General features: G+C 41.4%; 1 protein-coding gene across 4 annotated transcripts in view; it reads right to left on the reverse strand.

Annotated features, from left to right (window-relative positions):
* The window catches only part of VPS26C (VPS26 endosomal protein sorting factor C), a 44,974-nt gene that overhangs the window by 17,760 nt on the left and 1,373 nt on the right, over positions 1-25,841 (reverse strand). For 3 of the 4 annotated variants that reach the window (XM_063720769.1, XM_063720770.1, XM_063720771.1), the window contains exon 2: positions 17,210-17,329. In XM_063720769.1, the coding sequence (XP_063576839.1) occupies positions 17,210-17,329 (120 nt within the window). 4 annotated transcript variants of the gene reach the window in all.

The raw sequence follows: 25,841 nt of genomic DNA on the forward strand, positions 1-25,841 counted from the left end.
GTTCACACATCATTGAGAGACTTCACAACAGATCATCTATGCATTTATCTGAAGATAATTACTGAGTAATAGATTACGGATAGTAACTACATTTGCTGTTGGAGAGCAGTTTCTTCCTGTCACCATAGAACTGGATAGTCTCAATCTGTTACAGGGGCTTGAGTGGAAGCGGAAGTTGAGGGGATGAATAGCATCAAGCAGAACAGAAAGACTGAATCCACAATCCACACAGAACAACATGTCTCAGGCTGGGTGTGGCGGCTCATGCCTGCAGTCCAGGAACTTTCAGAGGCCAAGGTGGACAGGCTGCTTGAGCCTAGGAGTTTGAGACCTGGGTAACATAGCGAGACTCCATCTCTACAAATAATAAGAAAAAAAATTAGCTGAGTGTGGTGGCACCTGCCTGTGGTCCCAGCTACTGGGGAGGCTGAGGTGAGAGAATTGCTTGAGCCTGGGTGGTTGGGGCTGCAGTGAGCTGTGACTACGTTACTGCATTCCAGCTTGGGTGACAGAGCAAGACCCTATCTCAAAAATAAATGGTAAAAATAAAAATTGGCCTGCAGATCAAACCATTAAAAAACATCTGTCCTACTGGTGTTTAAATCTGCTTATCTTTTATTTCTTCTAGTTATCCAGTGAAAAATTTTTACCAAGTTCTTACTTTAACTTGAATTTTGGAAGCAAGAAATATTCTATGTCCCTTAAATGTGCTAAGTATTTTGTTTTTGTTTCCACTCCCCATCCCAAAGCCTTGAAGTCTAATTAAAACAAACACGATCATCTCCATTTTAAGCAATCTTAAGAATAAAATGAGTTCTCCCTGAATTCTGCTTAAAATGGAGATGACTGTGTTTGCTTCAATGTTAACATTTAATGTTTAATGTCCTAAAAAATTCCTAAGCAGACTTAAATAAAAATTCTTGTGAAGTAACTTAAATTCTAAGTTTAATTAACGTTAATTCTATTAATTTTTTGTATAGCCCAAATTCAAATGGAAATTTAATATTAAAAATTTAGGCCAGGTAAGGTGGCTCATGCCTGTAATCCAGCACTTTGGGAGGCTAAGGCAGGAGGATCACTTGAGCCCAGGAGTTCGAGACCAGCCTGTGCTGCATAGTGGGACTCCTTCTCTACAAATAAAACAATTTTAAAAATTAGCCAGGCGTGGTGGTGCGCTCAGGAAGCTGAGGGCAGGAGGATCACTTGAGCCTGGGAAGTGAAGGCTACAGTGAGCCATGAATGAGCCACTGCACTCCAGCCTGAGTAATAGAGTGAGACCCTGTCTCAAAAAAAGAAAAAAAAATTTAAATCCACTAGTATAGTTTTTAAAGTTTACTTGACGAATATGTCCCACAAATAAATGAGACAAAATAATTTGTGAGCTTTATCAATTGAACAATACAGTAGCACTTGAGGATGGTTCCGTTCCTATGCAATCATAACCCTTTCCGTCAGTCTCACGGGAACAGATCTCTGGGTCTCACTGATTGGCATATTCTAACTATGACATCAGTAAAGCCTTTTCCTTCCTTAATCCCTGCAGCATAGGAGGAAAAAAGTAGTGACATACCTCGGAAATAAGCAGAGTAAATATTTTATGACTCAAGGGATTCTTTAATCATTCTTTCAGTGAGACACAATATAGTACAGAAAATACAAAATTAACGTTTGTGGATAAATTAGATATTCTTATAATATACAGGTTTATTTAACTCCTACCAATGAAAGAAGAATAGGGAATTAGCCCACCTGAGGCCGAGGGGCCAAGGGATTTAGAAACAGGAGACGGTTTAACAGAGAGGCAAGATCTGTCTACACAATGCTTGATTGATCCTGGCAGACGAAGATAGTGATAAACTGGAATAACAGACATTAAGGAAAACCCAAGATCTCACCAAGAACTTCTCCCTCAGATTTTTGTCTAGACTTTCATCAGGAAGACATAAGATTTATGGCTCCAGATAGTACTAATACCTCGTCCAACATCACAAGCAGAGGCCTTCAACTGGGGGCCATGACTACAAAGAGGGGCCGTTCACAGACTGGCAACGAACCCAGAAAGTATACACCGAAATCGTGTGCAGGGTGCTACTGTTTTGGGAGAAGAGCCGTAGCTTTTGTCTCATCATGGAGGAGGTGCCTGGCCTGGGAAAGGTCATATTGTCAAGTGGAGGAGGAAGAGGCGCAGCCCCGTATGGTGTGCGTGCTCGTCAGAGAAGCCAGCACAGACGCTGGGACCCACTCGTGTCACTAAGAGCCGACCCCTCTTCAGGGTGAGTAAAGTAAAGAGCTTTCATTTGAGGAATGTGAATACTTCAGCCCAGAGACACTGAAATGGGACGGCAGTCCCGTCCTCCCCTTCTCTGGGTTGTGCTCATCTCTCGAAACTACCTGCTTTTGCCACCAGCAGCTAAGCTATAAATTCCCTCAATCACACCACATCCGAGACTACAGCCCGCACCCTAGAGCTTAACAATGGAGAGCCAATCGCCCATCAATGTCATTTCTGTAAGCCAATGAGAATTCCTGACAAACAACTTTGTATCACCCCACTCCCTGTCCCCCTTTCTTTGCCTTAACAACCTACTTGTAACACAGGTGAACGGAGTTCATATCTAAGGTCACTGGGGCTGTATCTTCTGGGCAGCTGTCCTCTCTTTGGCTCAAGTCAGCTCTTTATTATACTTTGTGCCTCAGCCTCCTTGTTTTAGGTGGACAGAGGCGATGCATCCAAGAACCACACCACTCAGAGCCTGCTTCGAGGGGCTCCTCCAAGTCCCTGCCCTGGAGGAGCTAAGTCTGGAGAGAGGCCTGAAGCTGCCCATCTTCAACCTCAGCCCAAAGAGCCGCCTGGAAACAAGCATTCCAAAGGCTACTGGCCACCCTTGCTCTTCTCAGCTTTGCTGGTTCTCACAGCAGAAACCACTGGCAAGTTTGTTCAAAGGGGGGCAAAAGCAACCACATTTTCTAACTTTGTATTCTCTTTTTTTCCCTCATTCACTCTGTCACCCAGGCTGGAGTGCAGTGGCACGATCTGGGCTCACTGCAACCTCCGCCTCCTGGGTTCAAGCAATTCTCTGCCTCAGCATCCCAAGTAGCTGGGACTACAGGCATGCACCACCACACCCAGCTAATTTTTTGTATTGTTAGTAGGGTTTCACCAATGTTGGTCAGGCTGGTCTCGAACTCCTGACCTCAAGTGATCCACCCGTCTCAGCCTCCCAAAGTGCTGGGATTACAGGTGTGAGCACACAGCCTAACTCTGTATTCTCTAAATGTAAAAGGCCACTACCAAACTATACAACTCTTTTTCTTATTTGTTCTCTGGAATAAAATGCCAAAACCATAATTGGAACTCTGGATTTGAAAATGGTGGCATTAAGTTAGCGATCCCCTCTTGGCTTCCTGGAAATCACCCAACGAATGAGAACCAAAACCACAAACTGCATTTTCAGCGAAGCAAGGAGATAGCTAAATACCATGAAATCGGTGGAAGAGCTGTTAAAAGAAGTAAAGACTGAGCAGGGGGACATGTGATGAAAACCAGAAACAAGGCCCCCGGCTCTGCAAACGTGCTTCTTCTGGAAAGTGAGGGTACACCTGGGAACAGCTGAGACCACACCCAGAGAGGCATCCTGTCAACCCGCCCCATGCTGGAAGCAGTCGGGTCTCTGCAGCGGTGGAGACAATGAGCCCCTCTGCAAGGTGCAAACGCCCTGCAGCTGGTTACTGCAGGGGCTCAGGCAAAGTCAAGATGAAAGAAACTCACACGTAAATCCTCCGGCTATTAGAACACTCCAGCCAGCCTGGTCTAGGAATAAATTCATCTCCTGCAAGGAGAGGTTAAAAGGAACCAGCAGAGGAGCACATGACATCTAATGGATTAAAAAATGAGAGTGGGAAGGGAAAGGAAGGAGGGGAAATGAGGAAGGAGAGAAATACGAGTGGCAGATGAATGCGAAAGCCAGATCGGGTCACTATTCTACTTAGATTTTTAAGCAGCTCGCCATCTCACGCACACAGTAAGAGCCACAGCGACCTACAAAGGGGGACCCGCCCTCTCCTTACCCGACAGCCCTCATGTGGGGCCCTCTGCTCCCTCGCTCCTGCCCTGGCCCCCTTGCCATTCCTTTTAGAGGCCTGCACATTCCAGCCTTAGGCACCTGCCCATGCTCCTTGCTCCACCTGCTTGTTCTTCTCAGATATCTGCAGGATTCGGTTCTGTGAGCCCACATTTGAAACTGTACTACTCCTTCCCTAGCACTCATTATCCCCCCCTCCCTGACTGAATGCGCTCTGTGACACTTACACCTTCCAAAATAAGACAAAAGTGCCTCCCTATTTTATTTATTGTCTGTCTCCTGCCCCTGAACATAAACTCCACCAGGGCAGAGTGACTGGCAACAGTAGGCATTCAATGAACATTTACTAAATGAATAAACGATAATTCACCAGAAGAAAAATCCATACCATCAAGCATATGAAAATGGTGAATGTGCATTTCATCATGAATTTTTAAAGTCCAGTGAGACAGTTGCTTCTATAAAGGATGAACACAAAACAGAGCTAAAAGAGCTCAGAGAGGAAATGGTGAGGCAAAAGGAAGAGATAAAAATATAGGAAAGTTCAGAAAAGAAGTAAAAGGAAAAAATCAAACAACCACAGAAAATAAATTTAAAAGGGTCTAAGGATATATGCAGGGCAGAAATGACAAAAGCCAAATAAATTAAATGAAAATTTAAGAAAGAATTCAAAAAGAACCACAAAGACAGAGATAAAATTGGAGACAGGTGACGAACACACAGCTATGCCTAATTAAGTTCCAAATAAGAAAACTGAAATAATGAAGCAGAACAAATATTTACTGTGATAATTCAAAAACACTCAAGGGCAAAGGAATTAGGAGCACTCAATGAAAATACTCTGTAGCAAAAGTGTTCTTATTCAAAAAAGAAAATATCCTTTTGGAGTCAGGAAAAAAGATCGAGTCACTCATAAGAGGAAAAGAAACCGTATTTCTCCATAGCAAAATGGAATTCAAAATGCAAGTAGAATGATACAACAAAGCTCACGGAAGCGAAGTGTGACCCTAGAATTTATACTCACCTAATCTGTCATTCCAGTGTAACTGAAAGTTTTAAATGTGCAAAAATAAAAAAACCCAACTAAACTAAAAAAAAATATCCCAAGCAATACTATATAAAAGTCCTTCTTGAGGAATGTACTAAATAGTAAACTATAGCTATCCAAGAGATGGCTAGAAAAACTATGTCAAAAGAACCAATTGTGAGGATTAACTCCATTTTAATTGTAAGAAGAAGACTGAGATAAGTGATGATTATAATGAAAGAAGAGAATGCAAAATGTAAGTCCTGACAATGCAGAATGTAATCGACACTAGTTGGGAGACTAAGAGAACTAGAATCTAGGAAGTAGTATAATGTACATGGCTTCCCCATCTTTGACAGCTGGGATTTAAAAATGTATTATTCAAACCATACTTCCATACTTTTAAGACAGCGTCTTATTGTCACCCAGGCTGGAGTACAGTAGTGTGATCATAGCTCACTGCAACCTCCACCTCTCAGGTTCCAGTGATCCTCCTGCCTCAGCCTCCTGAGTGACTGGGACTACAGGCACACACCACCACACCCAGCTAATTTTTGTATTTTTTGTAGAGATGGGGTTTTGCCATGTTGCCCAGGCTAGTCTTGAACTACTGGGCTCAAGCAATCCTGCCTTGGCCTCCCAAAGTGCTGGGATTACAGGTGTGAGCCACCACACCTGGTCTACACTTTTCAGTATGGTAGCTGTAAGCCATATGTGACTATTGAAACTTAAACTTATATTAATAGTTAAAATTCAGGTCCTTCCATTTCAAGTGTTTAATTGCCACACTATGGCCAGTGGCTATCATAAGAGACAGAGCAGATAAGAAGTACATTCACATCATCACAGAGAGCTCTACTGTACAGTGCTGATTTAAAATTAATAAATCAAATAATGTCATGCAAATAACAACGAATACTATAAGTAACTAAGATCAGGTAGTAGCGGGAAGAAAGGGAAAAGAAAGAGGAAATATGCTAATTTACCATTGTTCACAGTAGGAAATTAATAAATAATGTCTAAAATGTGAAGATTCAGGTACAATAAAAAGTTGCAAGGGTAACAGTTAAAACAAAAATAAAACTCCAGATGACTAGAAAATCATACAAACAACATAAAGCAAACAAGACAGACTGTAAAAAGATGTTTCAAAAGCTACTTAAAAACACATTCCCCCCAACCAAGCAGGAATGACAGAATTAATGCCAAATATATGTCATATTAACAAATGAGCCAAATTAATGCCTATTCAAAAACAGACATTAATATGACATTAGAAGGCAAAACCCAATTTTATGTTGTATGACAGAGAAGCACTTAAAATGGCAGGGGTGGAGGGTGGATTTGGAAAGGATAAAAAAGAAACGATAAGCAAAGGCAAAGAAAGAAGGCATGGACTGTCATCTTAATATCAGACAATGCTGAATTCAGAGAACGAAAGATTAAACAAGACAAAGGGTACTTTACAATTCTAAAGGGGCAGCTCACAATAAAGACTTGTGAGGCCAGGTGCGGTGGCTCATGCTTGCAAGTCTAGCACTTTGGGAGGCCGAGGCAGGAGGATTGTTTGAGCCCAGGAGTTCAAGACCAGCCTGAGCAGCACAGCGAGACCCTGTCTCTAAAAAAAGAAAAAGACATGCGGTATTATTATCTGTGGATCAAACAGTGTCAACACTTGTAAAGCAAAAACTACAGGGAATAGATTTAAGGAGAAACTGAGTGAAACAAATTCGTTGCGGGAGATGTTAATTTACAGATCATGACCAATAGAGTAGACAGAAGCAAGGATACAGAAGACCGACGTTACATATCAACAGGGTATAACAAACTGGCATACATAGATCTCTATACCCTGAAAACAGAGAATATGCTCTTTTCAGTGTCCATGATATACTTTTAAAAATTGGCCAAACTGATCCCTTAATAAGTCCAGTAGGTCTTTCTTCTGGGGGTGGGTAGTGGGGGAACAAAGCGAATTATTAAATAATCTAATCAAAAAAGAAAAACACAAATATCCAAAATAAGAAATAAGAGCGGAAATACTAGAAAAATGGAGGTAATTAAAAGATAATATTCAACACTATTCAACTGTATGTAAGTAAATTTGAAAAGCTAAGTGAATTATTTTTCTGGGAAAATATAATTTATCCAAAATCACTCCAAGGGAGACATGAAATCCAAGCAAATCAATCATCATAGAAAAAATAAAGTTCTAAATAAGGCCCCCAAACCCAACAGCTTCACAGGAGATCATTCCCTGAATTTTTCTGTGTAAAGAACAGAAAATTCCACTATAAAACTGTTAGAAAGCAAGGAACTTAAAAAAAAAATAAAGCAAACATAACAATGACAGCAAAATAAGACAAAAGTCTACAAATCAGAGAGAGACACAGGAGAGAGGAGAGAAAACTAGACTATTCTCATTTGTAAATACCAGTGCAAAGATCCTAAATAAAATATTAGCAAATGCAATCCAGTAGCAACTTAAAACAACACTATACATAACCAAGTAGAATTTAGTCAAGGAATATAAGCATAGTTTAATAATGAGAAAACTCATAATACAACTCATATTAATAGTTATTAAGAGAAAAATTATATATAGTCATCTCCATAGATGCTGAAAAGGCATTTGATAAAATTTATGCATTCTTGATAAAATTCTTAGTAAAATAATAGAAGGATGACCAAATATATCTACCTTACCCCAAAGCCAGCATCAAACTTAATGAGAAAACAAGATATCATCCATTTAAGTCAGGAATAAAAGAAGGATGTCCACTATCACCACAATTAACATTCTGCAAGTACTAGTTAATACAATAAAACTAGAGAGAGAAAGAGGTAATTCAAAGGCAGGAGGTAAAATGATCACTACTTGCACATGATATGAGTGTATACCTGAAGAAACCCAAGGGAATCCACTGAAAAACTACTATCAACATGAAGAGAGTTTCAGAAAAGATGACAGCTGGGTACAAAATTAACACAGAGAAACCAATAGGTATCACATATAAACCAACAACTAGTGAGAAGATACAATGGAAGAAATGGCCTTATTTTCAAAAGGAACAAAAAGTTAAAATATTATAAGTCAATTTAACAGGAAACGTCTAAAACTCCCAGATGACAAAACTTAAAACATGCCTGAAAGCCACAAAAGAAAATTTGAAGAAATGGCCAACCATGCCGGATTTTGAATGGGAAAGATTTAACGCCCTTAACAAGTCTACTTTTCCCGGAAGTTGGTTTATAAACGCAACCTAATCTTAAAAGAAAATAACACCACAATTGTTTTTCTTTTTGAAGGGGAGATGGCGGGAGTGGGAGGGATACACTAGACAAGCTGATTCTGAAGTTTATACGCAATGATAAATCTGAAAAGAAGAAAACTGGAGAAACTAGCCCTGTGAGATATTACAATGCTACTATAATTTACAAAGTGTCGTACAGGACACACGTTCAGGCTGAAAGATCAATAGAACAAAAGTCTAGAAATAGACCCAGAGAGTATGGGAAGCTAATGTTTGATAAAGGTAGCATTTAAAATCCATAGGGAAGAGAGGGAATATTCAATAAGTGATATTGGAAAACTGGCCAGAGAACTCAACCAAAAAGAGTTAAGTTGGGCCGGGCGGGGTGGCTCATGCCTGTAATCCCAGCACTTTGGGAGGCTGAGGCAGGCAGATCACCTGAGATCAGGAGTTCGAGACCAACCTGGCCAACATGGTGAAACACCATTTCTACTAAAAATACAAAAATTACCCAGGCATGGTGATACATGCCTATAGTCCCAGCGACTTGGGAGGCTGAGGCAGGAGAATCACTTGAACTCAAGAGGTGGAGGTTGCAGTGAGCTGAGATCACACCACTGCACTCCAGCCTGGGTGATAGAGTAAGACTCTGTCTTAAAAAAAAAAAAATTAAGTTGGACCATACTGAAACTTTTTGTGTATGACAAATGTAGCAAATACTTAAATGTAAAAACTGAAATAATAAAAGTTTTGGACAAAACCATACAGAATAATTTTTATCATATCAAAGTGGGAAAGGCCTGTGAATGACTCAAAACTCTGAATAAATATGACCACAACTATGACTATGAACAATACCACTATATAAACGACAAACTAGGTAAAATACCTACAACTTAATATAACAAATTAGCAAAGGGCTGATTTCCCTAACATTTTAAGAACGCCTAAAAGAAATCAATGAAACGCCGGGCGCAGTGGCTCACGCCTGTAATCCCAGCACTTTGGGTGGCCAAGGTGGCTGGATCAGGAGGTGAGGAGTTCAAGACCAGCCTGGCCAAGATGGTGAAACCCCGTCTCTACCAAAAATATAAAAATTAGCCGGGTATGGTGGTGCACACCTGTAATCCCAGCTACTCGGGAGGCTGAGGCAGAAGAATCACTTGAACCCGGGAGGCGGAGGCTGCAGTAGCCGAGATCATGCCACTGCACTCCAGCCTGGGCAACAGAGCAAGACTCCGTCTCAAAAAAAAAAAAAAAAAAAAAAAAAAAAGAAATCGATGAAAAAGATAAATCACTCAGAAGAAAAATGAGGAAAAAAAAGGGCAAATGATCTGAACAAAGAGCTCACAGAAAAGGGAATGCAGATTGTTCCTAAACACAGAAAAATATGCTCGATTTCAACAAAAATATGATAAACAGCAATTAAAACAAAGGTAAAAAATGTCATTACATTGTGTTGCCAGAGGGGAGGCAATAAGCCTTCTCTGCATTGCTGGGGATAACCTAAAATGTTGCAACCTCGTGCCGGCTATTTGGCAAGACCAAAAACATTTTACAAACACATGGGCCCAGCAGATACATTTGCAGATGTGAGATGACTTATGAACATAGTTATTCACTGCAACACTGTTTGTAAATAACAAAAGATGGTCGACAAACTAAATTCCAACAATAGGAAAATTGTGAGTTTTCTTTCAACAATGTGGAGATCATTTACACTAGTACATACATATGGGGGTGCAGGGCTAGTTTCCTTCATTTATCTTAAGAACTGACTCCTTATTGCATATGAATCAGCATGTCCAGTCTATGCCCCTCACTCCCATACATTCTATTTTTTTTTTTTAAATTTAAGCTGTATATTGCACCATTTGTGAAAAAGAGGAAGAAAAAGCACATTTGTACATATTTACTTGTAGATGCATACAGTATCTTTGGAAGGAATCACAAGAAATTGATAGCTGTGGTTGCCCCACAGGAGAAGCCCTTGATGAATAGGGTGGGCGAGGCAGGGGGTATCGATCTTGAAATTCATGAATGCTGAACCCTGTGAACTGATTACCTATTATAACGAATCCATTTTTAAATAAAACAAAATCCCAGAGTGGGTAGCCTTTAGACCTCAATGTACAAAGTTCTAAGCCTCTTAAATTTTGATAACCCATGGGCCTAATAGTCTCTCCTCAGGAAAAGATCTGAAGATTGTGTGTTAAAAAGTCACATTTCTTTGGGTTAGTTCTTATTTTGGACTTGAACACAACTGCTAGAAAAGTAAAAGCCTCTCAATGCCTCAGCCGTTCTCTCTGCAATGCTTTTCCTTTCCAATGGTCCTGGCAGTGTGATGCACCATGACAGCCCATCTTCACTCCCCACAGTCGTGTGCATATATCTTAACAAGGCCTTCCCTCCTAAACCACCTGAGATTCTGACATCCCATTTGGTCTAAAGATCCGGTACACCTATAGTGAGATGCCTTTTTATTTACCAGTGAGGACCAAATGCACTAAGTAGTGAACTAACATGAAAACAAAACACCAAGGTAAGTTACTGAGCTGGGTGGGAAAACATGAGTGAGACAATTAATTGCTTGTTGAAACACTCTACCCTTTCTTAGTAGCACTGAGAGACCCATTTTGATTAGAAAGCGGAAATCAGAAACATTAAAGAGATTTCAATGTGTTAGGTATCCCCATCTCCACTATTTTATATAACTGTTTCTGTCTTGTCTGAAAAACAGGATAAACAATCCCCAGATAGTTCTCCACATGGTAAGTAATGGCCAGTATTATGTGATATTTACTGAAGTTCCAGGAAAGAGAATTTTGCATGGAATACACCATCTCCAAACTATCATTTAAACTGAGACACTCCAATGCAGTTCATTTCCTGGTACAGAAACAAACAAACAAACAAAAAAACTAAGACAATGCCACTCAGCCACCCCATTCCTAGATTTTAAAACCCAAGTGAAATGAAAGCTATGTTCACACAAAAATCATGCCCAACTGCTTCTAGCAGCTTTATTCATAATCACCCAAACGTCTTCTACAGGTGACTAGGTGAACGAACTGTGATACATCTATGCAAGGGTGGACAACTCGGCCATCAAAACGAATGAACTATTAACACACAACCTGGATGAATCCGAACGAAATGCATTATGCTAATGATAAAGCCAGATTCAAAGGCTATAAAGCACATAATCGTATTTATGCCAGTTATGTGACATTCTGGAAAAAGCAAACTATAGGGACTGAAAACAGGGGCTACAAAGGAACACAAGGGAATTTGGGGGGTGTCAGATCTGTTCCATATCTTGAATTGTGGGTGGCTACAGTCTCAAGGAACTTTATACTGAAAAGAGTCATCTACTGTTTGTAATTATATCTGTTTTTTAAAAAAACAGAAATTATCATGTATAGGAGGAAATAGTTATGTTACTTTCTGGACAATTGAGTCATATTCTAAAATTGATTAATGTTTAAGTAAAATCTACAAAAGTTAGTTCACTAGCAATGAAACTGTAACAAAATAACAAGATATCAATTTACACGGCTTACGTACATGTGCTGCCAATATAGAGAAATAATACCATCATTTGACAGCTTTTTTCGCATGCTTGCTGTGTCAGACACTGTTTTAGGCACTTGGACATGGCAGGGAACACAACAGGTGAAGCCCATGCTCTGGGGGCTTATGTTTTAGTATCGCATTCTGGGGCAGAACCAACATGGTAAAACATAGCTGGTTCCTTCTAAGTATGGCATAGTATTCACACAGGCGTCAATACCAAGTAAAATGGGCTGACAAAAAGCATACTGTACAATAGTGTGATGTGAAACTTCAAGATCTGAAACATTCTTGAGAGCCTGGAAAAGAAACTGAAGCCACTGAATAAAAGTTTAGAAGAAAGGGAAAAATACTATTCATAAAAAGTACACATTAATAAAAGTAAGTATATGCAGGGTCTTTAGCAGCAGAGTATTAAATTCTAATCATGGTGTGTTGCGTGGCTTCAGGAGTTAGATAGCACAATTAACAAAATTATGTTAATAGAGACTACCTGACTTCAGATTTCAATATGAATGGAGCATCCCTAGTCTGAAAATCTGAAATCTGAAACGTCCCAAAGTCCAAAGCTTTCTGGGCACTGACATGACATTCAAAGAAGACCCTCACTGGAGCATTTCGGATTCTGGATTTTTGGATTAGGGATGCTCAACCATTAAGTATCTACAAATACTCCAAATCTGAAAAAATTCCAAAATCCAAAACACCTCTAGTCCCAAGCATTTCGGATAAGGACTATTCAAGAAATAACATTCCAACTTGTAGGTTTACAAAGTTGACATTCATTTGGAACTATTGGCATAAGTGCATGTAGAGACTCCAGACTATAAACCAAACATTTAGGAGGGCTCCAATTACAAAGGAGCCTGGAGTTGGCATAATTACAGGCCAAAGTAATGACCGTGGAACACAGGGAGTCCGCCAAAGAAAATGCTCTGTAGAGCCAGCCCACACTTACATATGAACAACCCAAAGAGCCATCAGATTGAAATCCCAGTCAGAGTGAAATCATGTATGAATGACAATAGCGCAGCGTTCAAATCCAAGCCAGGATGCAGGCAAACTTCAGAGTAGAGAACAAGAGATGAGTCTAGCAGCAAATGAGGCTGACAGCCTAAAGGGCCCTTGTTAGAAAGCAAGAACACGGCTAGGTGGGGTGGCTCGCACTGTAATCCCAACCCACTTTGGGAGGCTAGGATGGGAGGATCACCTGAAACCAAGAGTTTAAGGCTGCAGTGAGCTATGATTGTGCCACTGTGCTCCAGCCTGCGTAACAGTGCAAGACCCCATCTCTAAAATAACTAAGTAAATAAAGACAGAGCTCAGGCTGGGTGCAGTGGCTCACGCCTGTAATCCCAGCACTTTGGGAGGCCGGGGCAGGTGAATCACCTGAGGTCACGAGTTCAAGACCAGCCTGGCCAGCATGATGAAACCCCATCTCTACTAAAAATACAAAAAATAGCCAGGCATGGTGGCGGGCACCTGTAATCCCAGCTACTTGGGAGGCTGAGGCAGGAGAATTGCTTGAACCCGGGAGGCGGAGGCTGCAGTGAGCCGAGACATTGCATTCTGCCTGGGTGACAAGAGTGAAACTCTGTCTAGAAAAAATAAATAAAGAAAAGAAAAGAAAAAAAAGAGCTCAGCAAAAAGAGCACTGTAGGGCAGATCATGTGTTAATTAAGCAGTACGGAACAGGGTCTCTGCTTCAGGTTAATCCAGGGTAGGCTCTGGGGACAGATCACCTAAGGCTGCTCTATGAAACTACTGTGAGATGCGGAGAATGTCATGTGGTTAATTCTGGGCATTGTTCATGGGGCAGTAGAGGAGAAGGGGCAGAAGACATTCTTTTGTATTAGTTGCATTTTCTTAGCAAATATATATTTTCAATTTACAAAATGGTTTTTTAAAATCTGAAACACACGGTCAAACTATCATGACTGTATTTTTTTAAGATTAGAAAAAGCTTAGTTTTTTTCCTGATGATTACTGAAGAATGGGATTTCTGCCCATTGACTCCTAATTTTCCATTGACAGGACTGCTGCTCCTTTCCCAAAGGTGAAGATTTGGGTTTTAGAGAAATTGTCTTAAATAATTCTTTCTGATAAAACAAAGGAAGAGCTAATTTTGGGCTGAAATCATGCCTGGCATATGACAGTAAAACCATAAATGTAAATAAGACACTGTCATGGGGGAATGGTAATGAGGATGAAGGGACCTTGGCCATCACTGGAAAGCATGTGAGCCAATGCTACTGGCCACCAGAGACCTGCCCAACAGATCAGAGCACACACAGCAGGTGTAACCCTCACAGCTACCCAGAGGTCAATTCTGTCTGAGCATCAGTAATCCAGGGTCAGGACAGCCTGCTCCTATCAGAAGCAAAAGGACCACAATCTCATGTTGTCCTTCCCAGCTCAAGCTCCCAGGACGAGTAAGCAGGACAACAGTGAAGGTCTCCAGAGCCCACCAGCTTTTGCTGAGACTGCTAGTCCAAGAGCCCCGGCTGAGTAAATTCTCAAGGAGGAAAATGGCAGAAACTATCCAAGGATAGTCAGTAAACTGGTGGGTCTGTACCTTTTTGGCTTAAATGCTCCAGTAAATAAAGGCAAAATATTTAAAGCCTCATTCTATGCACTGCATTTTTTTTTTTTTTTTTTTTTTTTTTTGGAGATAGAGGCTGGAGTGCAGTGGTGCAATCTCAGGTCACTGTAACCTCCGCCTCCCAGGTTCAAGTGATTCTTCTGTCTCAGCCTCCTGAGTAGCTGGAATTACAGGTGCCCGCCACCACACTAGGCTAATTTTTGTATTTTTAGTAGAGATGGGGTTTCTTCATGTTGGTCAGGATGGTCTTGAACTCCTGACCTCAGGTGATCTGCCTGCCTTGGCCTCCCAAAGTGCTGGGATTACAGGCATGAGCCACCATGCCCGGCCCTAGGCACTGTATTATATCTGAAAGCTAACAGAACTTGTAAGTTTTGACATAGGACCAAATTAAATGGGTTGGCATGAAAGAACTTCAATTTCGTTGCCTCTCGCTGGTCACAACATCCTATAATACTTTACAAGAGAACCACTGGCTGTAGGCCTGTGAAGACACCTCAGCAGCCACTTTGGGATGTGAGGAAGAGTCAGGGAAGGCAGGGAGGAAATAGATATTCTCACTTAAAGTAGAACAGCTCTGCTTTTATCTGTTTATAAAATATTTTAATATGTATTATTAAAATTGACATATTAGAATTTTATATAAGACTTCATTTAATAAAAGGGTTTCATTGCTTTTTTGGAAAATCTTTATCCTAAACGATGTTCATTTTATTGACTTATTTATAAGGAAACAACCATTTGTAACTTACCAGATGAAAGGTAAAATCTATTTTCTATCACCTTGGAAAGGCACTATTTCTCTGAGCCTGGATTTGTTTTCTGCCAACAAGTGAGGGTGCAAGCTCTCTATTAACAGACAATAAAAAGCCCAGGCAGTCTTTTTCATGGCTGCTTACCATGTAAACATGTCCATAAAGTGTTCTGTGTAGCTAAGTTAGAGGACAATAAGAAGTATTTTACAAAAATTTCATCTTTACATATTTGCGTTTGTATGATATACTTTTTTCTTTTATTCGTGATAATAAAGTTTTACCATTTTATAATTTAAAAATGTAAATATGGAGTTGGGCATGGTGGTTGGGAGGTTGAGACCAGAAGATCGCTTGAGCCCAGGGGTTTGAGACCAGCCTGGGCAACATGCAGAAACCCTGTCTCTACAAATAAAAAATTAGCCAAGCGTGGTAGCACGCACCTGTAATCCCAGCTACTTGGGAGGCTGAGGCAGGAGGATCGCTTGAGCCTGGGAGGTGGAGGCTGCAGTGAGCTGAGACTGTACCACTGCACTCCAGCCTGGGTGACAGAGTGAGGCTCTGTCTCAAAAAAAAAAAAAAGCAAATATATGTAAAAACAGGAAGTGCGGTTTCCCAAAATGAGTCTGTAAACCACTGATCTAGAAAATGTTCTGGAAAAAATAAAAAAGGATCAGGATCTGAGGTCAACTGACCTCTCCCTGAGCTCTGGACAAGCAAACAGGCAAGGTTCCCTCTGAGCTTCGGCCGTAGCAGCTTCTCGTGGGCGAGTCCCTGTCCGCAGGTGACGCAGGTGACGCAGGTGACGTGTGGACCACGCTCTTCCGAAGCGTCTGGCCCGTGTGCTCTCGGGGAGGGGACGCAGGTCAGCCCACCTAGCCGATGGCTAACAAGTCAGTGTGTTTTCTGAACGGAAGCTTAAACCGGTTAGAAAAGTAACTGGGTTGGGGTGGGGGTGTAGCCACATGCAGTAAAAGCACTGCCTGTCTGTGTAACAACGACCTAATTAAAAAAGGAACGCGTGAAATGGGGAGGGTTAGGGCGTCACAAACTCCAGTGTGGTTGAAATGAAAGCGGAAAGCAAATGGCAAACTGGCTTCCCCTTCCAGCTTTTCACAACCCTGCCTTGCTCATGGTCAGCCCCAAGCAAGGGCGGAAGAAAGGACTGGAGGGGAGGGAAAGGAGTGGGGAGCGAGTGTACCAGAGGCGTGGGAGGACGGGGACAAATGGGCAGCAAGGGCAATGGCAGCCACGACTTCGCAGGACAGGGGGCAGCTGGGACCAGCGAAAAGGAAAGTCGGCGTTAGCTGGATTGGAAACTGAGTCCAGACAGAACAGATGGGCTCTGCTGCCTCCGGGTGGGGCACCAAGCGGGGAGCGGGGCCACGAGGCAGGGGACAGCGAAGCACCATGCAGCGCCCACCAGCCTGCAGCGCCCACCAGCCGGCAGCGCCCACCAGCCTGCGCTGCGCTGCACATGGTACCCGCGGCCCCAGCTGGCCAGTGTGTGACGGAGGTGAGACCCTCGCGAAGAGACTAAGCGGCCACAGCAGGGGGAAGGGTTGCTCACATACCCCCATACTGTTCACACTACGAGATTAACTGCCGTGAGATCTGCCTGCAGCCAGCAGAAACCCGTTCTAGGAAAACGTTGCCCAGCGACTTCAGTGAGTGCCACTGACCCGGGCGCCTCCGCCCCGGGGTCCGGCAGCAGCACTGATTGCGCAGGAGGCACCTTGCAAACATCCTTTCCTGATCCGCGCTGCAGTTCCTAGGCCGGTTGCAGCCGGCTCACAGAGACTGCGCACACAAAGCGTCTCCGTGCCCTGCCATTCACCTTTCAACATACAGAGCCGCATCCCCACTTTTTAGTGTTAAAACCCGGCGCCAAAATGAACATGCGATGTGACGTGTGTTACCTCTGCGCATGCGCCGGGCATTCCCAGCACCCCGAGCCTGATGAATGCGCGGTGGGGACCCCAGGCTTCCGTGCTTTCGTTTTCCTGGAAGCTACGTGTCCTCAGTTTACATATTGTTACCTGGAAAATAAAGTTTTCTCCTTTTTCCTTCCTTTGTTAACAGGCAGAAGGTGTAGGCTGCAGGTTTCGGGCCTAAGAGAGGACATGGCTGGCGACACAGAGTAGACTCCTAGATGACATAACGGAGGCGAGTCTGCACCGGGCACTCGGCATTAGGAGGAGGCAGAGGAAAAGCCCACCACCGTGGCTGAGGGAGATCTAGCAAGCAGCTTGCAGGGAGTGAAGAGTGTGCAAAACAGGCTGAGACCTGTCCAGTATCGAAACACGCCGCGGTGGTCAAGCAGGCTTTACCAATGCTCAGGCCCAGGCTGGTACAAGATTTGCAGCAACAAACACCAAGTGGAGAACTACATGAACACTTTTTATCGCATCCCAGTTTTCAGACAATCTCGGATAATTCTGAAAATGCTTCTTATGCATTATATAAGAGGTTAGGGTATGATTTAACAGACAAGCTTTTTCAGGAGTATTAGGTTATTAGCAGAAAAAGAGACCTACTTAAAGTTTGGATGACTGTATTCCTAAAAGGTTCACACCTCTCAAAATTACCTTAAGATCTCTCCTAGCTCAAAGATTTAAATTTTTATACCCTGAGTCCTTACAACAGGCATTCACTGTTACAACTGATCATTCATTTACTAAGAATCCAGCAGGTTAAAGTAGAATATTTAAGCTTTAAAAAAAAAACAAAAAAACTAGCATTTTAGCTTTGCAATTTTTCTTCATAATAATGAACTGTTATGTATAGGGTTTCTCCTTTTTTTTCATAAGAAATTACGAGCATGCCAAATTAAGGTAGTATTGAGGTTCTTAAGGTAACAGTACTCAGTCCACAATGTATAAATTTCTTCTCATTGTAACCTGGCTATGCTGGGGAGTAAATCTCTTATTTATGTTTTTCACAACCATAATATTTAACAATGTCATTTTCATGAGTACATGTGCCAGAATTTAAGAATGTAAAACATTCTGAATTTATAAAAACAAATGAATTATATTTACACTACAGAAAGATTTACTGCAGGATTTTTCTAACCAATAAGCTCCCCTACAGCGTTCCAAGACACAAAGTAATTTACAATGCATTTGAGTCCAACTTTTTGATCAAGAACACATCTACTGCACTAAACAAAGGAGTTGCAGCAATACCAAAATCACACTTGGCTCTCATGGCCAAAAACGCTGTCACCTCCATATGTTCTCCTTGGTCACTGACTCTCCTTCCTCCAAGTACACATAGACAGTGGGCACATATTTGACAATCTGTGAAGCATCTGACAAGCACTCATTATGCCATTTGGAGGGTGTACTAACGTAGCTAGCATTGTGGCACACAAAGGGCAATTTTAAGGGTGAATAGACCTCGGAGCGTGGAAAAGAACATGACAATGCCACTACCTATTACTGCGGCCCCCACGAGGTGTTGGAAGCTAGGGTAAGTGTCTTAAAATACTATCTCATTTAATTTTTAAAATACAGCCTTTGAGTAGGTATCATCTCCATCCTACAGATGAGAATTAAGACCCGGAGAAGGCACACAGAATCCTGGATTTAGGAATAAAAAGATGCAACTTCAAATATTTGCTCTCATCAGTCCCCCTAGCATGTCCCTGAATTCTCTGGGCCTCAGTCTTCTGAACCACAAAACGGGGAAAACGCTACCTCTTAACAGTATATGGAAGGATTAAAGCACTCTGTGAGCTGGAAAACGTTATCCTAGTCTACCTAGTTATAAAACAGTATTAGTTAGGTGTTTCCATGGGAAATTTAATCTTTCACTGGAAGTAAAGAATTAGGGAATGTTTAACACAATTCCTGATTATCTCATATCACCCATGGGTCTTTGGAAACAGAAGTCAAGTTTTTAGGCCAGGCATAGTGGCTCATGCCTGTAACCCCAACACTTTGTCAGGCCAAGGCAGGAGGATTGCTTGAGGCCAGGAGTTTGAGACCGACCTGGGCAACATAGCGTGATTTCATCTCTATCTTAATAAAATACTTAAAAAAAGAAGTTTTCTACCCAAGTGGAAGGATGCTTAGGGAGAAGGTGCCCCAACAGCAATGCTGCAAGCTTGGAAAAAGGTTCTATATTTGCACTGAGCCACAGGAACTGGGATGAAGACCCTGGAAAATCAAACCTTGGACAATTTTCTATTATATTCCATTCCTGAATCAGCGAGAAAACCATATTTATAGGAATTCAGGAATCTCTACTCCCAATTTATTTGAATCATGATCTTAAGAATGACTATTCTAAAGCAAATACAAGTAATGGTGGGTGCAATGTGTAGCTCTGGGGCTATGTCAAAATAAGAATAAATCTTATCAACATCTGTCCGGAACTGATACCTAGAATATTATTTATAATTACAAAGCAAAACCCATAATGTGCCTACAATACCATAGTTTCCCCTTTCTGATCAATGCATTTATAAAACTATCAGTCTTATGCATTTTGTTTAAATGTTTTAAGGCTTCAACTCATCATTTAATAAAGTTTTTGAGCACCTATTAAGTGGTGAGTACTGCCAGGCCCAGGAACACAAAGATAAACAAAACCAAATATTTTAATTGAGCGGACTAATAGAACAAAGTCACTACAACAGAAGGTAATCAGTGCAATGACAGCAGTATACACAAAATGTGTTTGTAAACTATTGCCAGTTACTACTAAATTACAGAAAACATTCCCATCTTATTCTGTTCACTTTGTTTCCTTTGCTGTGTAGAAGTTTTTTAGCTTGATGTGATTCCATCTGTCCATTTTTACTAGGGTTGCCTGTCCTTTTAAGGTATTGCTCAAGAAATCTTTGCCCAGACCAATGTCCTGGAGCATTTCCCCAATGTTTCTTTTAGTAGCTTCATAGTTTCAGATCTTAGATTTAAGTCCTTAGTTCATTTTGATTGTCATTCCCACGTTATTGTGTCTTTTCCTGACAATTAGACTTGACATCCCATTATCCCATCATAACCTCACTTTCTTGTTAGTTACTCTTTTTGTAATTCTGCTTGTAAGAAAGTTTCTACAATTTAAATATTAAAATTAGGAATTTTTATAAGGCTACGGGTGACAAGAGTTGTTGCTATAACAGAAACTGAAGCACACATTTCTATACAACTCATGTCAAAAAAATAATGGAAATCAGAAGATATTTTAAGTTGTACAATAATAGAAAATACTACCAATCAAATCTTGTGGGACACAATTTTCAGACATGGCAGTGGAGCATTATCTCGGGGTCCTCTGACATTCCCACAGTGCATGAGGTTACCAAACCATGAAACCTCATCAAGGTCCTTTGGAGCAGTGTCTTCTCCCAGAATCTAGGTGGAGTGATCCTACTTCCAGTCTCCTCTCCAGCAGGATGTGGGTAGGGTTACAAGGGTTTGCGTTATAATAATTCACTCACCTATTAAAAACAAAAATAAAACTTAAGGTACGAAGCACTACTTTAGAGTAGTACTTAGTGGGAAATGTTTGCATTTTTAAAAAGGAGGCTACAATTCAATATGCTGAACGGCCAACTTACAAAGTTTAAAAAAAAAAAGAACATAATAAACCCTAAGAAAACAGAAATATTTTGGAAAGACAGTCAACCTAAGTCACATTAAAAAACTGCTGTTGCTGCCAGATTAGATGAGGATGAGCAACTATAAACACCTGGTCAGTCAAGTAAAAGAAACAGTCTACAGGACTCAGGTTGCGTCCCAAATGTCTGCAAGCTCTTCTTCACTAGTTTTACACTGTCTATTCCTCATGACTGAAACCAGCAGTGCATGGTGGGCACTTAGTTTAACACTTGATTTTCAAACTAGCTCCTAACACTTAGTTTTCAAAACTAGGTTTGATGAAGCTCCAGAAGGGCCCCCAGCTTCTCCCTTTTCCCCCAGATGACTATACCCTACTTTATGCTCCTTCATACATCACAGATGCTCTTATTTGAGCACTTGATCATCTTTTTAATCATCTTTTATTTTATATATTTGCTTATCTCTACTAACCTGTAACCCTCATGAGATTAACATACATTGGCTGAATGAAGTTGATTGATTAAATAATATAAAAAAGAATGGGACTGATGAAAATGTTAATATGAAAAGGTATCCAAGATAAAGGTACATTATTAAGCAAAAGAACAAGTTGTATGTGTGTGCACACGTGTGTCTGGAACACTACACAAATCATCAGTGGATACGTCCAAGGGCAGAATAGGGAGTCAGGAAGAGTAAGGAGACTTGACTTTTCATTTTACCTTCTTCTGTAGCACGTTAATTTTTTTTTTTTTTTTTTTTTTTTTTGAGACAGAGTCTTGCTCTGTTGCCCAGGCTGGAGTGCAGTGGTGTGATCTTGGCTTACTGCAACCTCCGCCCCCCGGGTTCAAGTGATTCTCATACCTCAGCCTCCCAAGTAGCTGGGATTACAGGTGTGCACCACACCCAGCTAATTTTTGTATTTTTAGTAGAGATGAGGTTTCGCCACGTTGGCCAGGCTGGTCTCAAACTCCTGGGCTCAAGTGATCTGCCTACCTCGACCTCCCAAAGTGCTGCGATTACAGGCGTGAGCCACCACACCCAGCTGGGATATTACATTTTAATGTTTATATTTTTTAAATGCTTCAACTGTAATTTTTAAAAAATCATTTTGTCGATGAGTATTTTTTCTTAAAAAAAAGGTCAATTTTAAATCTAAGTATAACTTAGGTTTCTCTGGTGTCCACAGAATCAAGCCATTTTCAAATGCTTCCACAACTAAGGTACTGAAAAGCACAATAACAGAATCAGCATATATTCAAAGTAGAAGTCGTATCAGTCTCTTTTTATTGAAATATCACAATGTTATTCATAGCACTCCTAGGAAATGAATAACAACATTTCTATATTACAAATTCCTCCATTTTGCATAAAAATGGCCACTCCTAGGGAGGCAGAATAATAGAGTGTTCAATGGACATGCTTTGAACGGGAACTGATCTGAGTTGGAATCCAGACTCTGTCCAATTATTCGGGTGAAGTTCTTCAACTTGTCTAGTTGGGTTATGAAATTCTTCAACTTGTCTAAGCCTCCATTTCCTCATTAGAAAAATGAGAGTGATACTGCCTGGCTGTCAAACCCTACCCCAGAACCTCTGCTGGAACATAAGCTTGCCTTATGTGCTTACACTGACAAACACGTTTCACTTGACAATCACTTATGACCTCAAGCCTGGGACTGCTTAGGATCAGGCTGAAGTAGGTGGCAGTCACCTCAAGCAACCCATAAGAATTGTAGGCATGGTGCTCTGGCAGTCCCATAGGTAAGTCAAATCTTTGGTAACTGAATCTTTACTGTCACTGTTGAGATGTACAGACTAAAGAGAAAATGTGTACGCTATGAGCTCCATTGCAGCCAGCTAAGGGTGAGGAGGATAGAAGGGCCGCTTCTCCCACAACCACAGTGCGAACTAGATGTGACATATGCACTGTCTGTGGTCAATGAGGCCTCCTCAAGGATCAGACAGCAAGGATCCTGCTACGTGGGGCTTGAAAAGCAGCCATGACAGTGCTGGCTGCCTACTCCACCTACCCTGAGTCACAGATCATGGAGTCTAGCACATGAGTCATGGGCACACATGTCAGAGATTTTTGTCAATTGATTAATTAGTTCAATAACTTTCTCTTTTCTGTCGCCTTTTAAAAAAACACAGCAACCATCTATTTGGAAGTTATGCTTGTTTTTCTTTTATATTCACCGTATAAGGTTTCCTTTAAAATGCATGTAAGTGTAAAAAGTGACTGAAGGTTTAGAGAAGCTGCCTTCAGCCATCAATTGCAGATTCTGTTCCTGATACTAGCACCAGGAGATGTAGTCTAGAGGGACAGAGCTGACTCTGTCTTCAACTCTGTGACCCGCAGGAAGTGGTCCTGGCTGTGTATGACTTCTGCTGGGGCAACTTAACCATTCCATTGCTTGTGTCTTTTCTAATGTACTTTTCATTACTTGTATAAAATCACAGAAAATATCTCAGCATCCCAGCTGGAGTAACATTTCTGAAGAGAATGTGCTAACTTGTTAATGAAATAATGAATACTGAAGTTAAATGCATATATAGTCTCCTGTCACTGCCCTCCCATTGTTATTTTTGAAACATTTCCAAGCTCCAGAAAAGTTATGAGAATACAAAGTAGTGGAAAAACTGGAACAGTCATACAGTGCTGGTAGACTGTGAAGTGGTGCAGACACTTTGGAAAATAACTTGGCAACTCTTCAAAAAGTTAAAGTAGCTCAGCAAAATCCACTCCTAGGTATATATCCAAGAGAAATGAAAACATCCTCTCACACAAAAACTTGTACTAGAATGTTCATAACATTATTAATAGCGAAAAGGTAGAAATAACTCCAATGTCCATCAAGAGACCAGTGGTTAAACAAAATATGATCTATCCATACAATGGAATATTATTCAGCTATAAAAAGGAATGAGGAACTGACTCATGCTGTGACAAGCATGAACACTGAACATTACTCGAAGTAAAAGAAGCCTGTCAGTCAAAAGGGCCACATAGTGTACGATTCCATTTATATGAAATGTCAAGAATAGGCAACTCCAGAGACAAAGTCAATTTGTGACTGCCAGGGGTCAGGAGGGAGGGGGAATGAGGAGTGACAGCTAATGGGTTCAGGGTTTCTTTTTGGGGTGAAAATGTTCTAGAATTAGATCGTGGTGATGGATGCGCAACTCTGCAAATACACTAAAAAACTACTGAATTGTATACTTTCAAAGGGTAAATTTCGTATTTTAAATTATTTCAATAAAGCTGTTTTTAAAAAGAATACAAAGTAGACCCATGTAGCTTTTAACTTCATTCAGCAATTGTTAGTATTTTACCACATTCACTTTCTTTCTCCTACACACATATGTGCATAAACATACGTGCACAGTCTACGGCTTGACACTTTGATCCTAAATACTTCAGCATGTGGAGTATTCTACATAACCAAAATATAAATATTACACTGGAGAAATTCAACACCAATACACAACAATTATAGTCCACAGTCGAATTTATATTTTATCAGAAATTAAGCATTCTATTTAGTTCTCATGTCTCTTTAGTCTTTTAGTCTAGAAAAATTATCTTGCCTTTATTTTTTGACATTGATATTTCCGAAGAATCCACGCTACTTGTTTCACGGAATGTCCCTCAATTTGGATATTCCTGATTGTTTCCTTATGAACTGATACGGATTAAGCATTTTTGGCAGGAATACTACATAGGTGAGTTGTGGCCTTCTCTGTGCATCATGCCAAGGGGTACCGAATGTCTGTCCTCTCATTAGTTGTGATGGTAAAGTGGTGTTCACTGCTGTGCTTGGCTAGAGGAGTGTGACTACCAGATTTCTCCATTATAAAGGTAGCTTTTTCCCTTTTTCTTTTTTCTTTTTTTTTTTTTGAGACGGGGTCTCACTCTGTTGCCCAGGCTGGAGTGCAGTGGCACAATCTCGTCTCACTGCAGCCTCAGCCTCCCAGGTAGCTGGGATTACAGGCGTCCGCCACCACGCCCGGTTAATTTTTGTATTTTTAGTAGAGACCGGGTTTCACCATGTTGGCTAGGCTGGTCTCGAACTCCTGACCTCAGGTGATCCGCGCGCCTCGGCCTCCCAAAGTGCTGGGAATACAAGCGTGAGCCACCGCGCGGGCCAGCTTTTTCCCTTTGTAATTAACCATCAAGCGGATGACCATTTGAGCTTGTGTAAATAAGAGCAGGCTTCCCTAGTTGTCTTCTGCCCAAAAGTTTTAGCATCCATCCAAGACCTCTGTCTGAAATTCTGTCCCTTTTGAGATTACTTTGCATTAATATGACCAACCACTGCGATCAATTTTATTCCAAAGAGTGTTGGGGCTGTGATTTCAACCCTAGCTGCACATATATCACCGGTATCGCTGGGAGTGGAACCCAAGCAATCATATTTTAAAATTCTCCAGGGTGACTGATTCTGATGTAGAGTAAGGGTTGAGATTCCCCGAGTTAGAGGAACCTTACAACACCCTCATTTGCAAATAAAGACACTGAGGCTCAAGGAGGTTAAATGACTGGCCAATGTCGCAAAACCTGTTAATGGCATAGTCAAGATTTTACTTTTTTATACTTGCATTTTAATAGCCAATCCTTTATGTTAGTCGAAGAATAAAACCAGAAAACGCAGTAACTTTCGTAGTATGTTAGTATGTTGTTAAAAGTGACTGCCATCTAATATATGCTGCCGCCAGACACACCCATTTCTGCTTCCAAGGTTTGTTTTAGCTTTCGTTCATTAGACCTTTGCGGTCACCTTAGGAGAGAGGGAAAGGGGAGTTTGGTCAACTCCTCCGCCCTCAGCGCTCACTGAGGAAGCTCAAGCCTGAGAACCCAACACCGCCGGGTGTTCAAGGGACCAGATGGGAAGAGGCGCAGCCCCGGAGCTGGGCGCCTGCCCTGGGGCCTCCTCGCAGGGCAGCCAGCCTCGCGCGGGAAGCACCTGGCGGGGACGCAC

The sequence above is a fragment of the Pongo abelii genome, chromosome 22 (assembly GCF_028885655.2).
Source record: "Pongo abelii isolate AG06213 chromosome 22, NHGRI_mPonAbe1-v2.0_pri, whole genome shotgun sequence".
NCBI lineage: Eukaryota > Metazoa > Chordata > Mammalia > Primates > Hominidae > Pongo > Pongo abelii.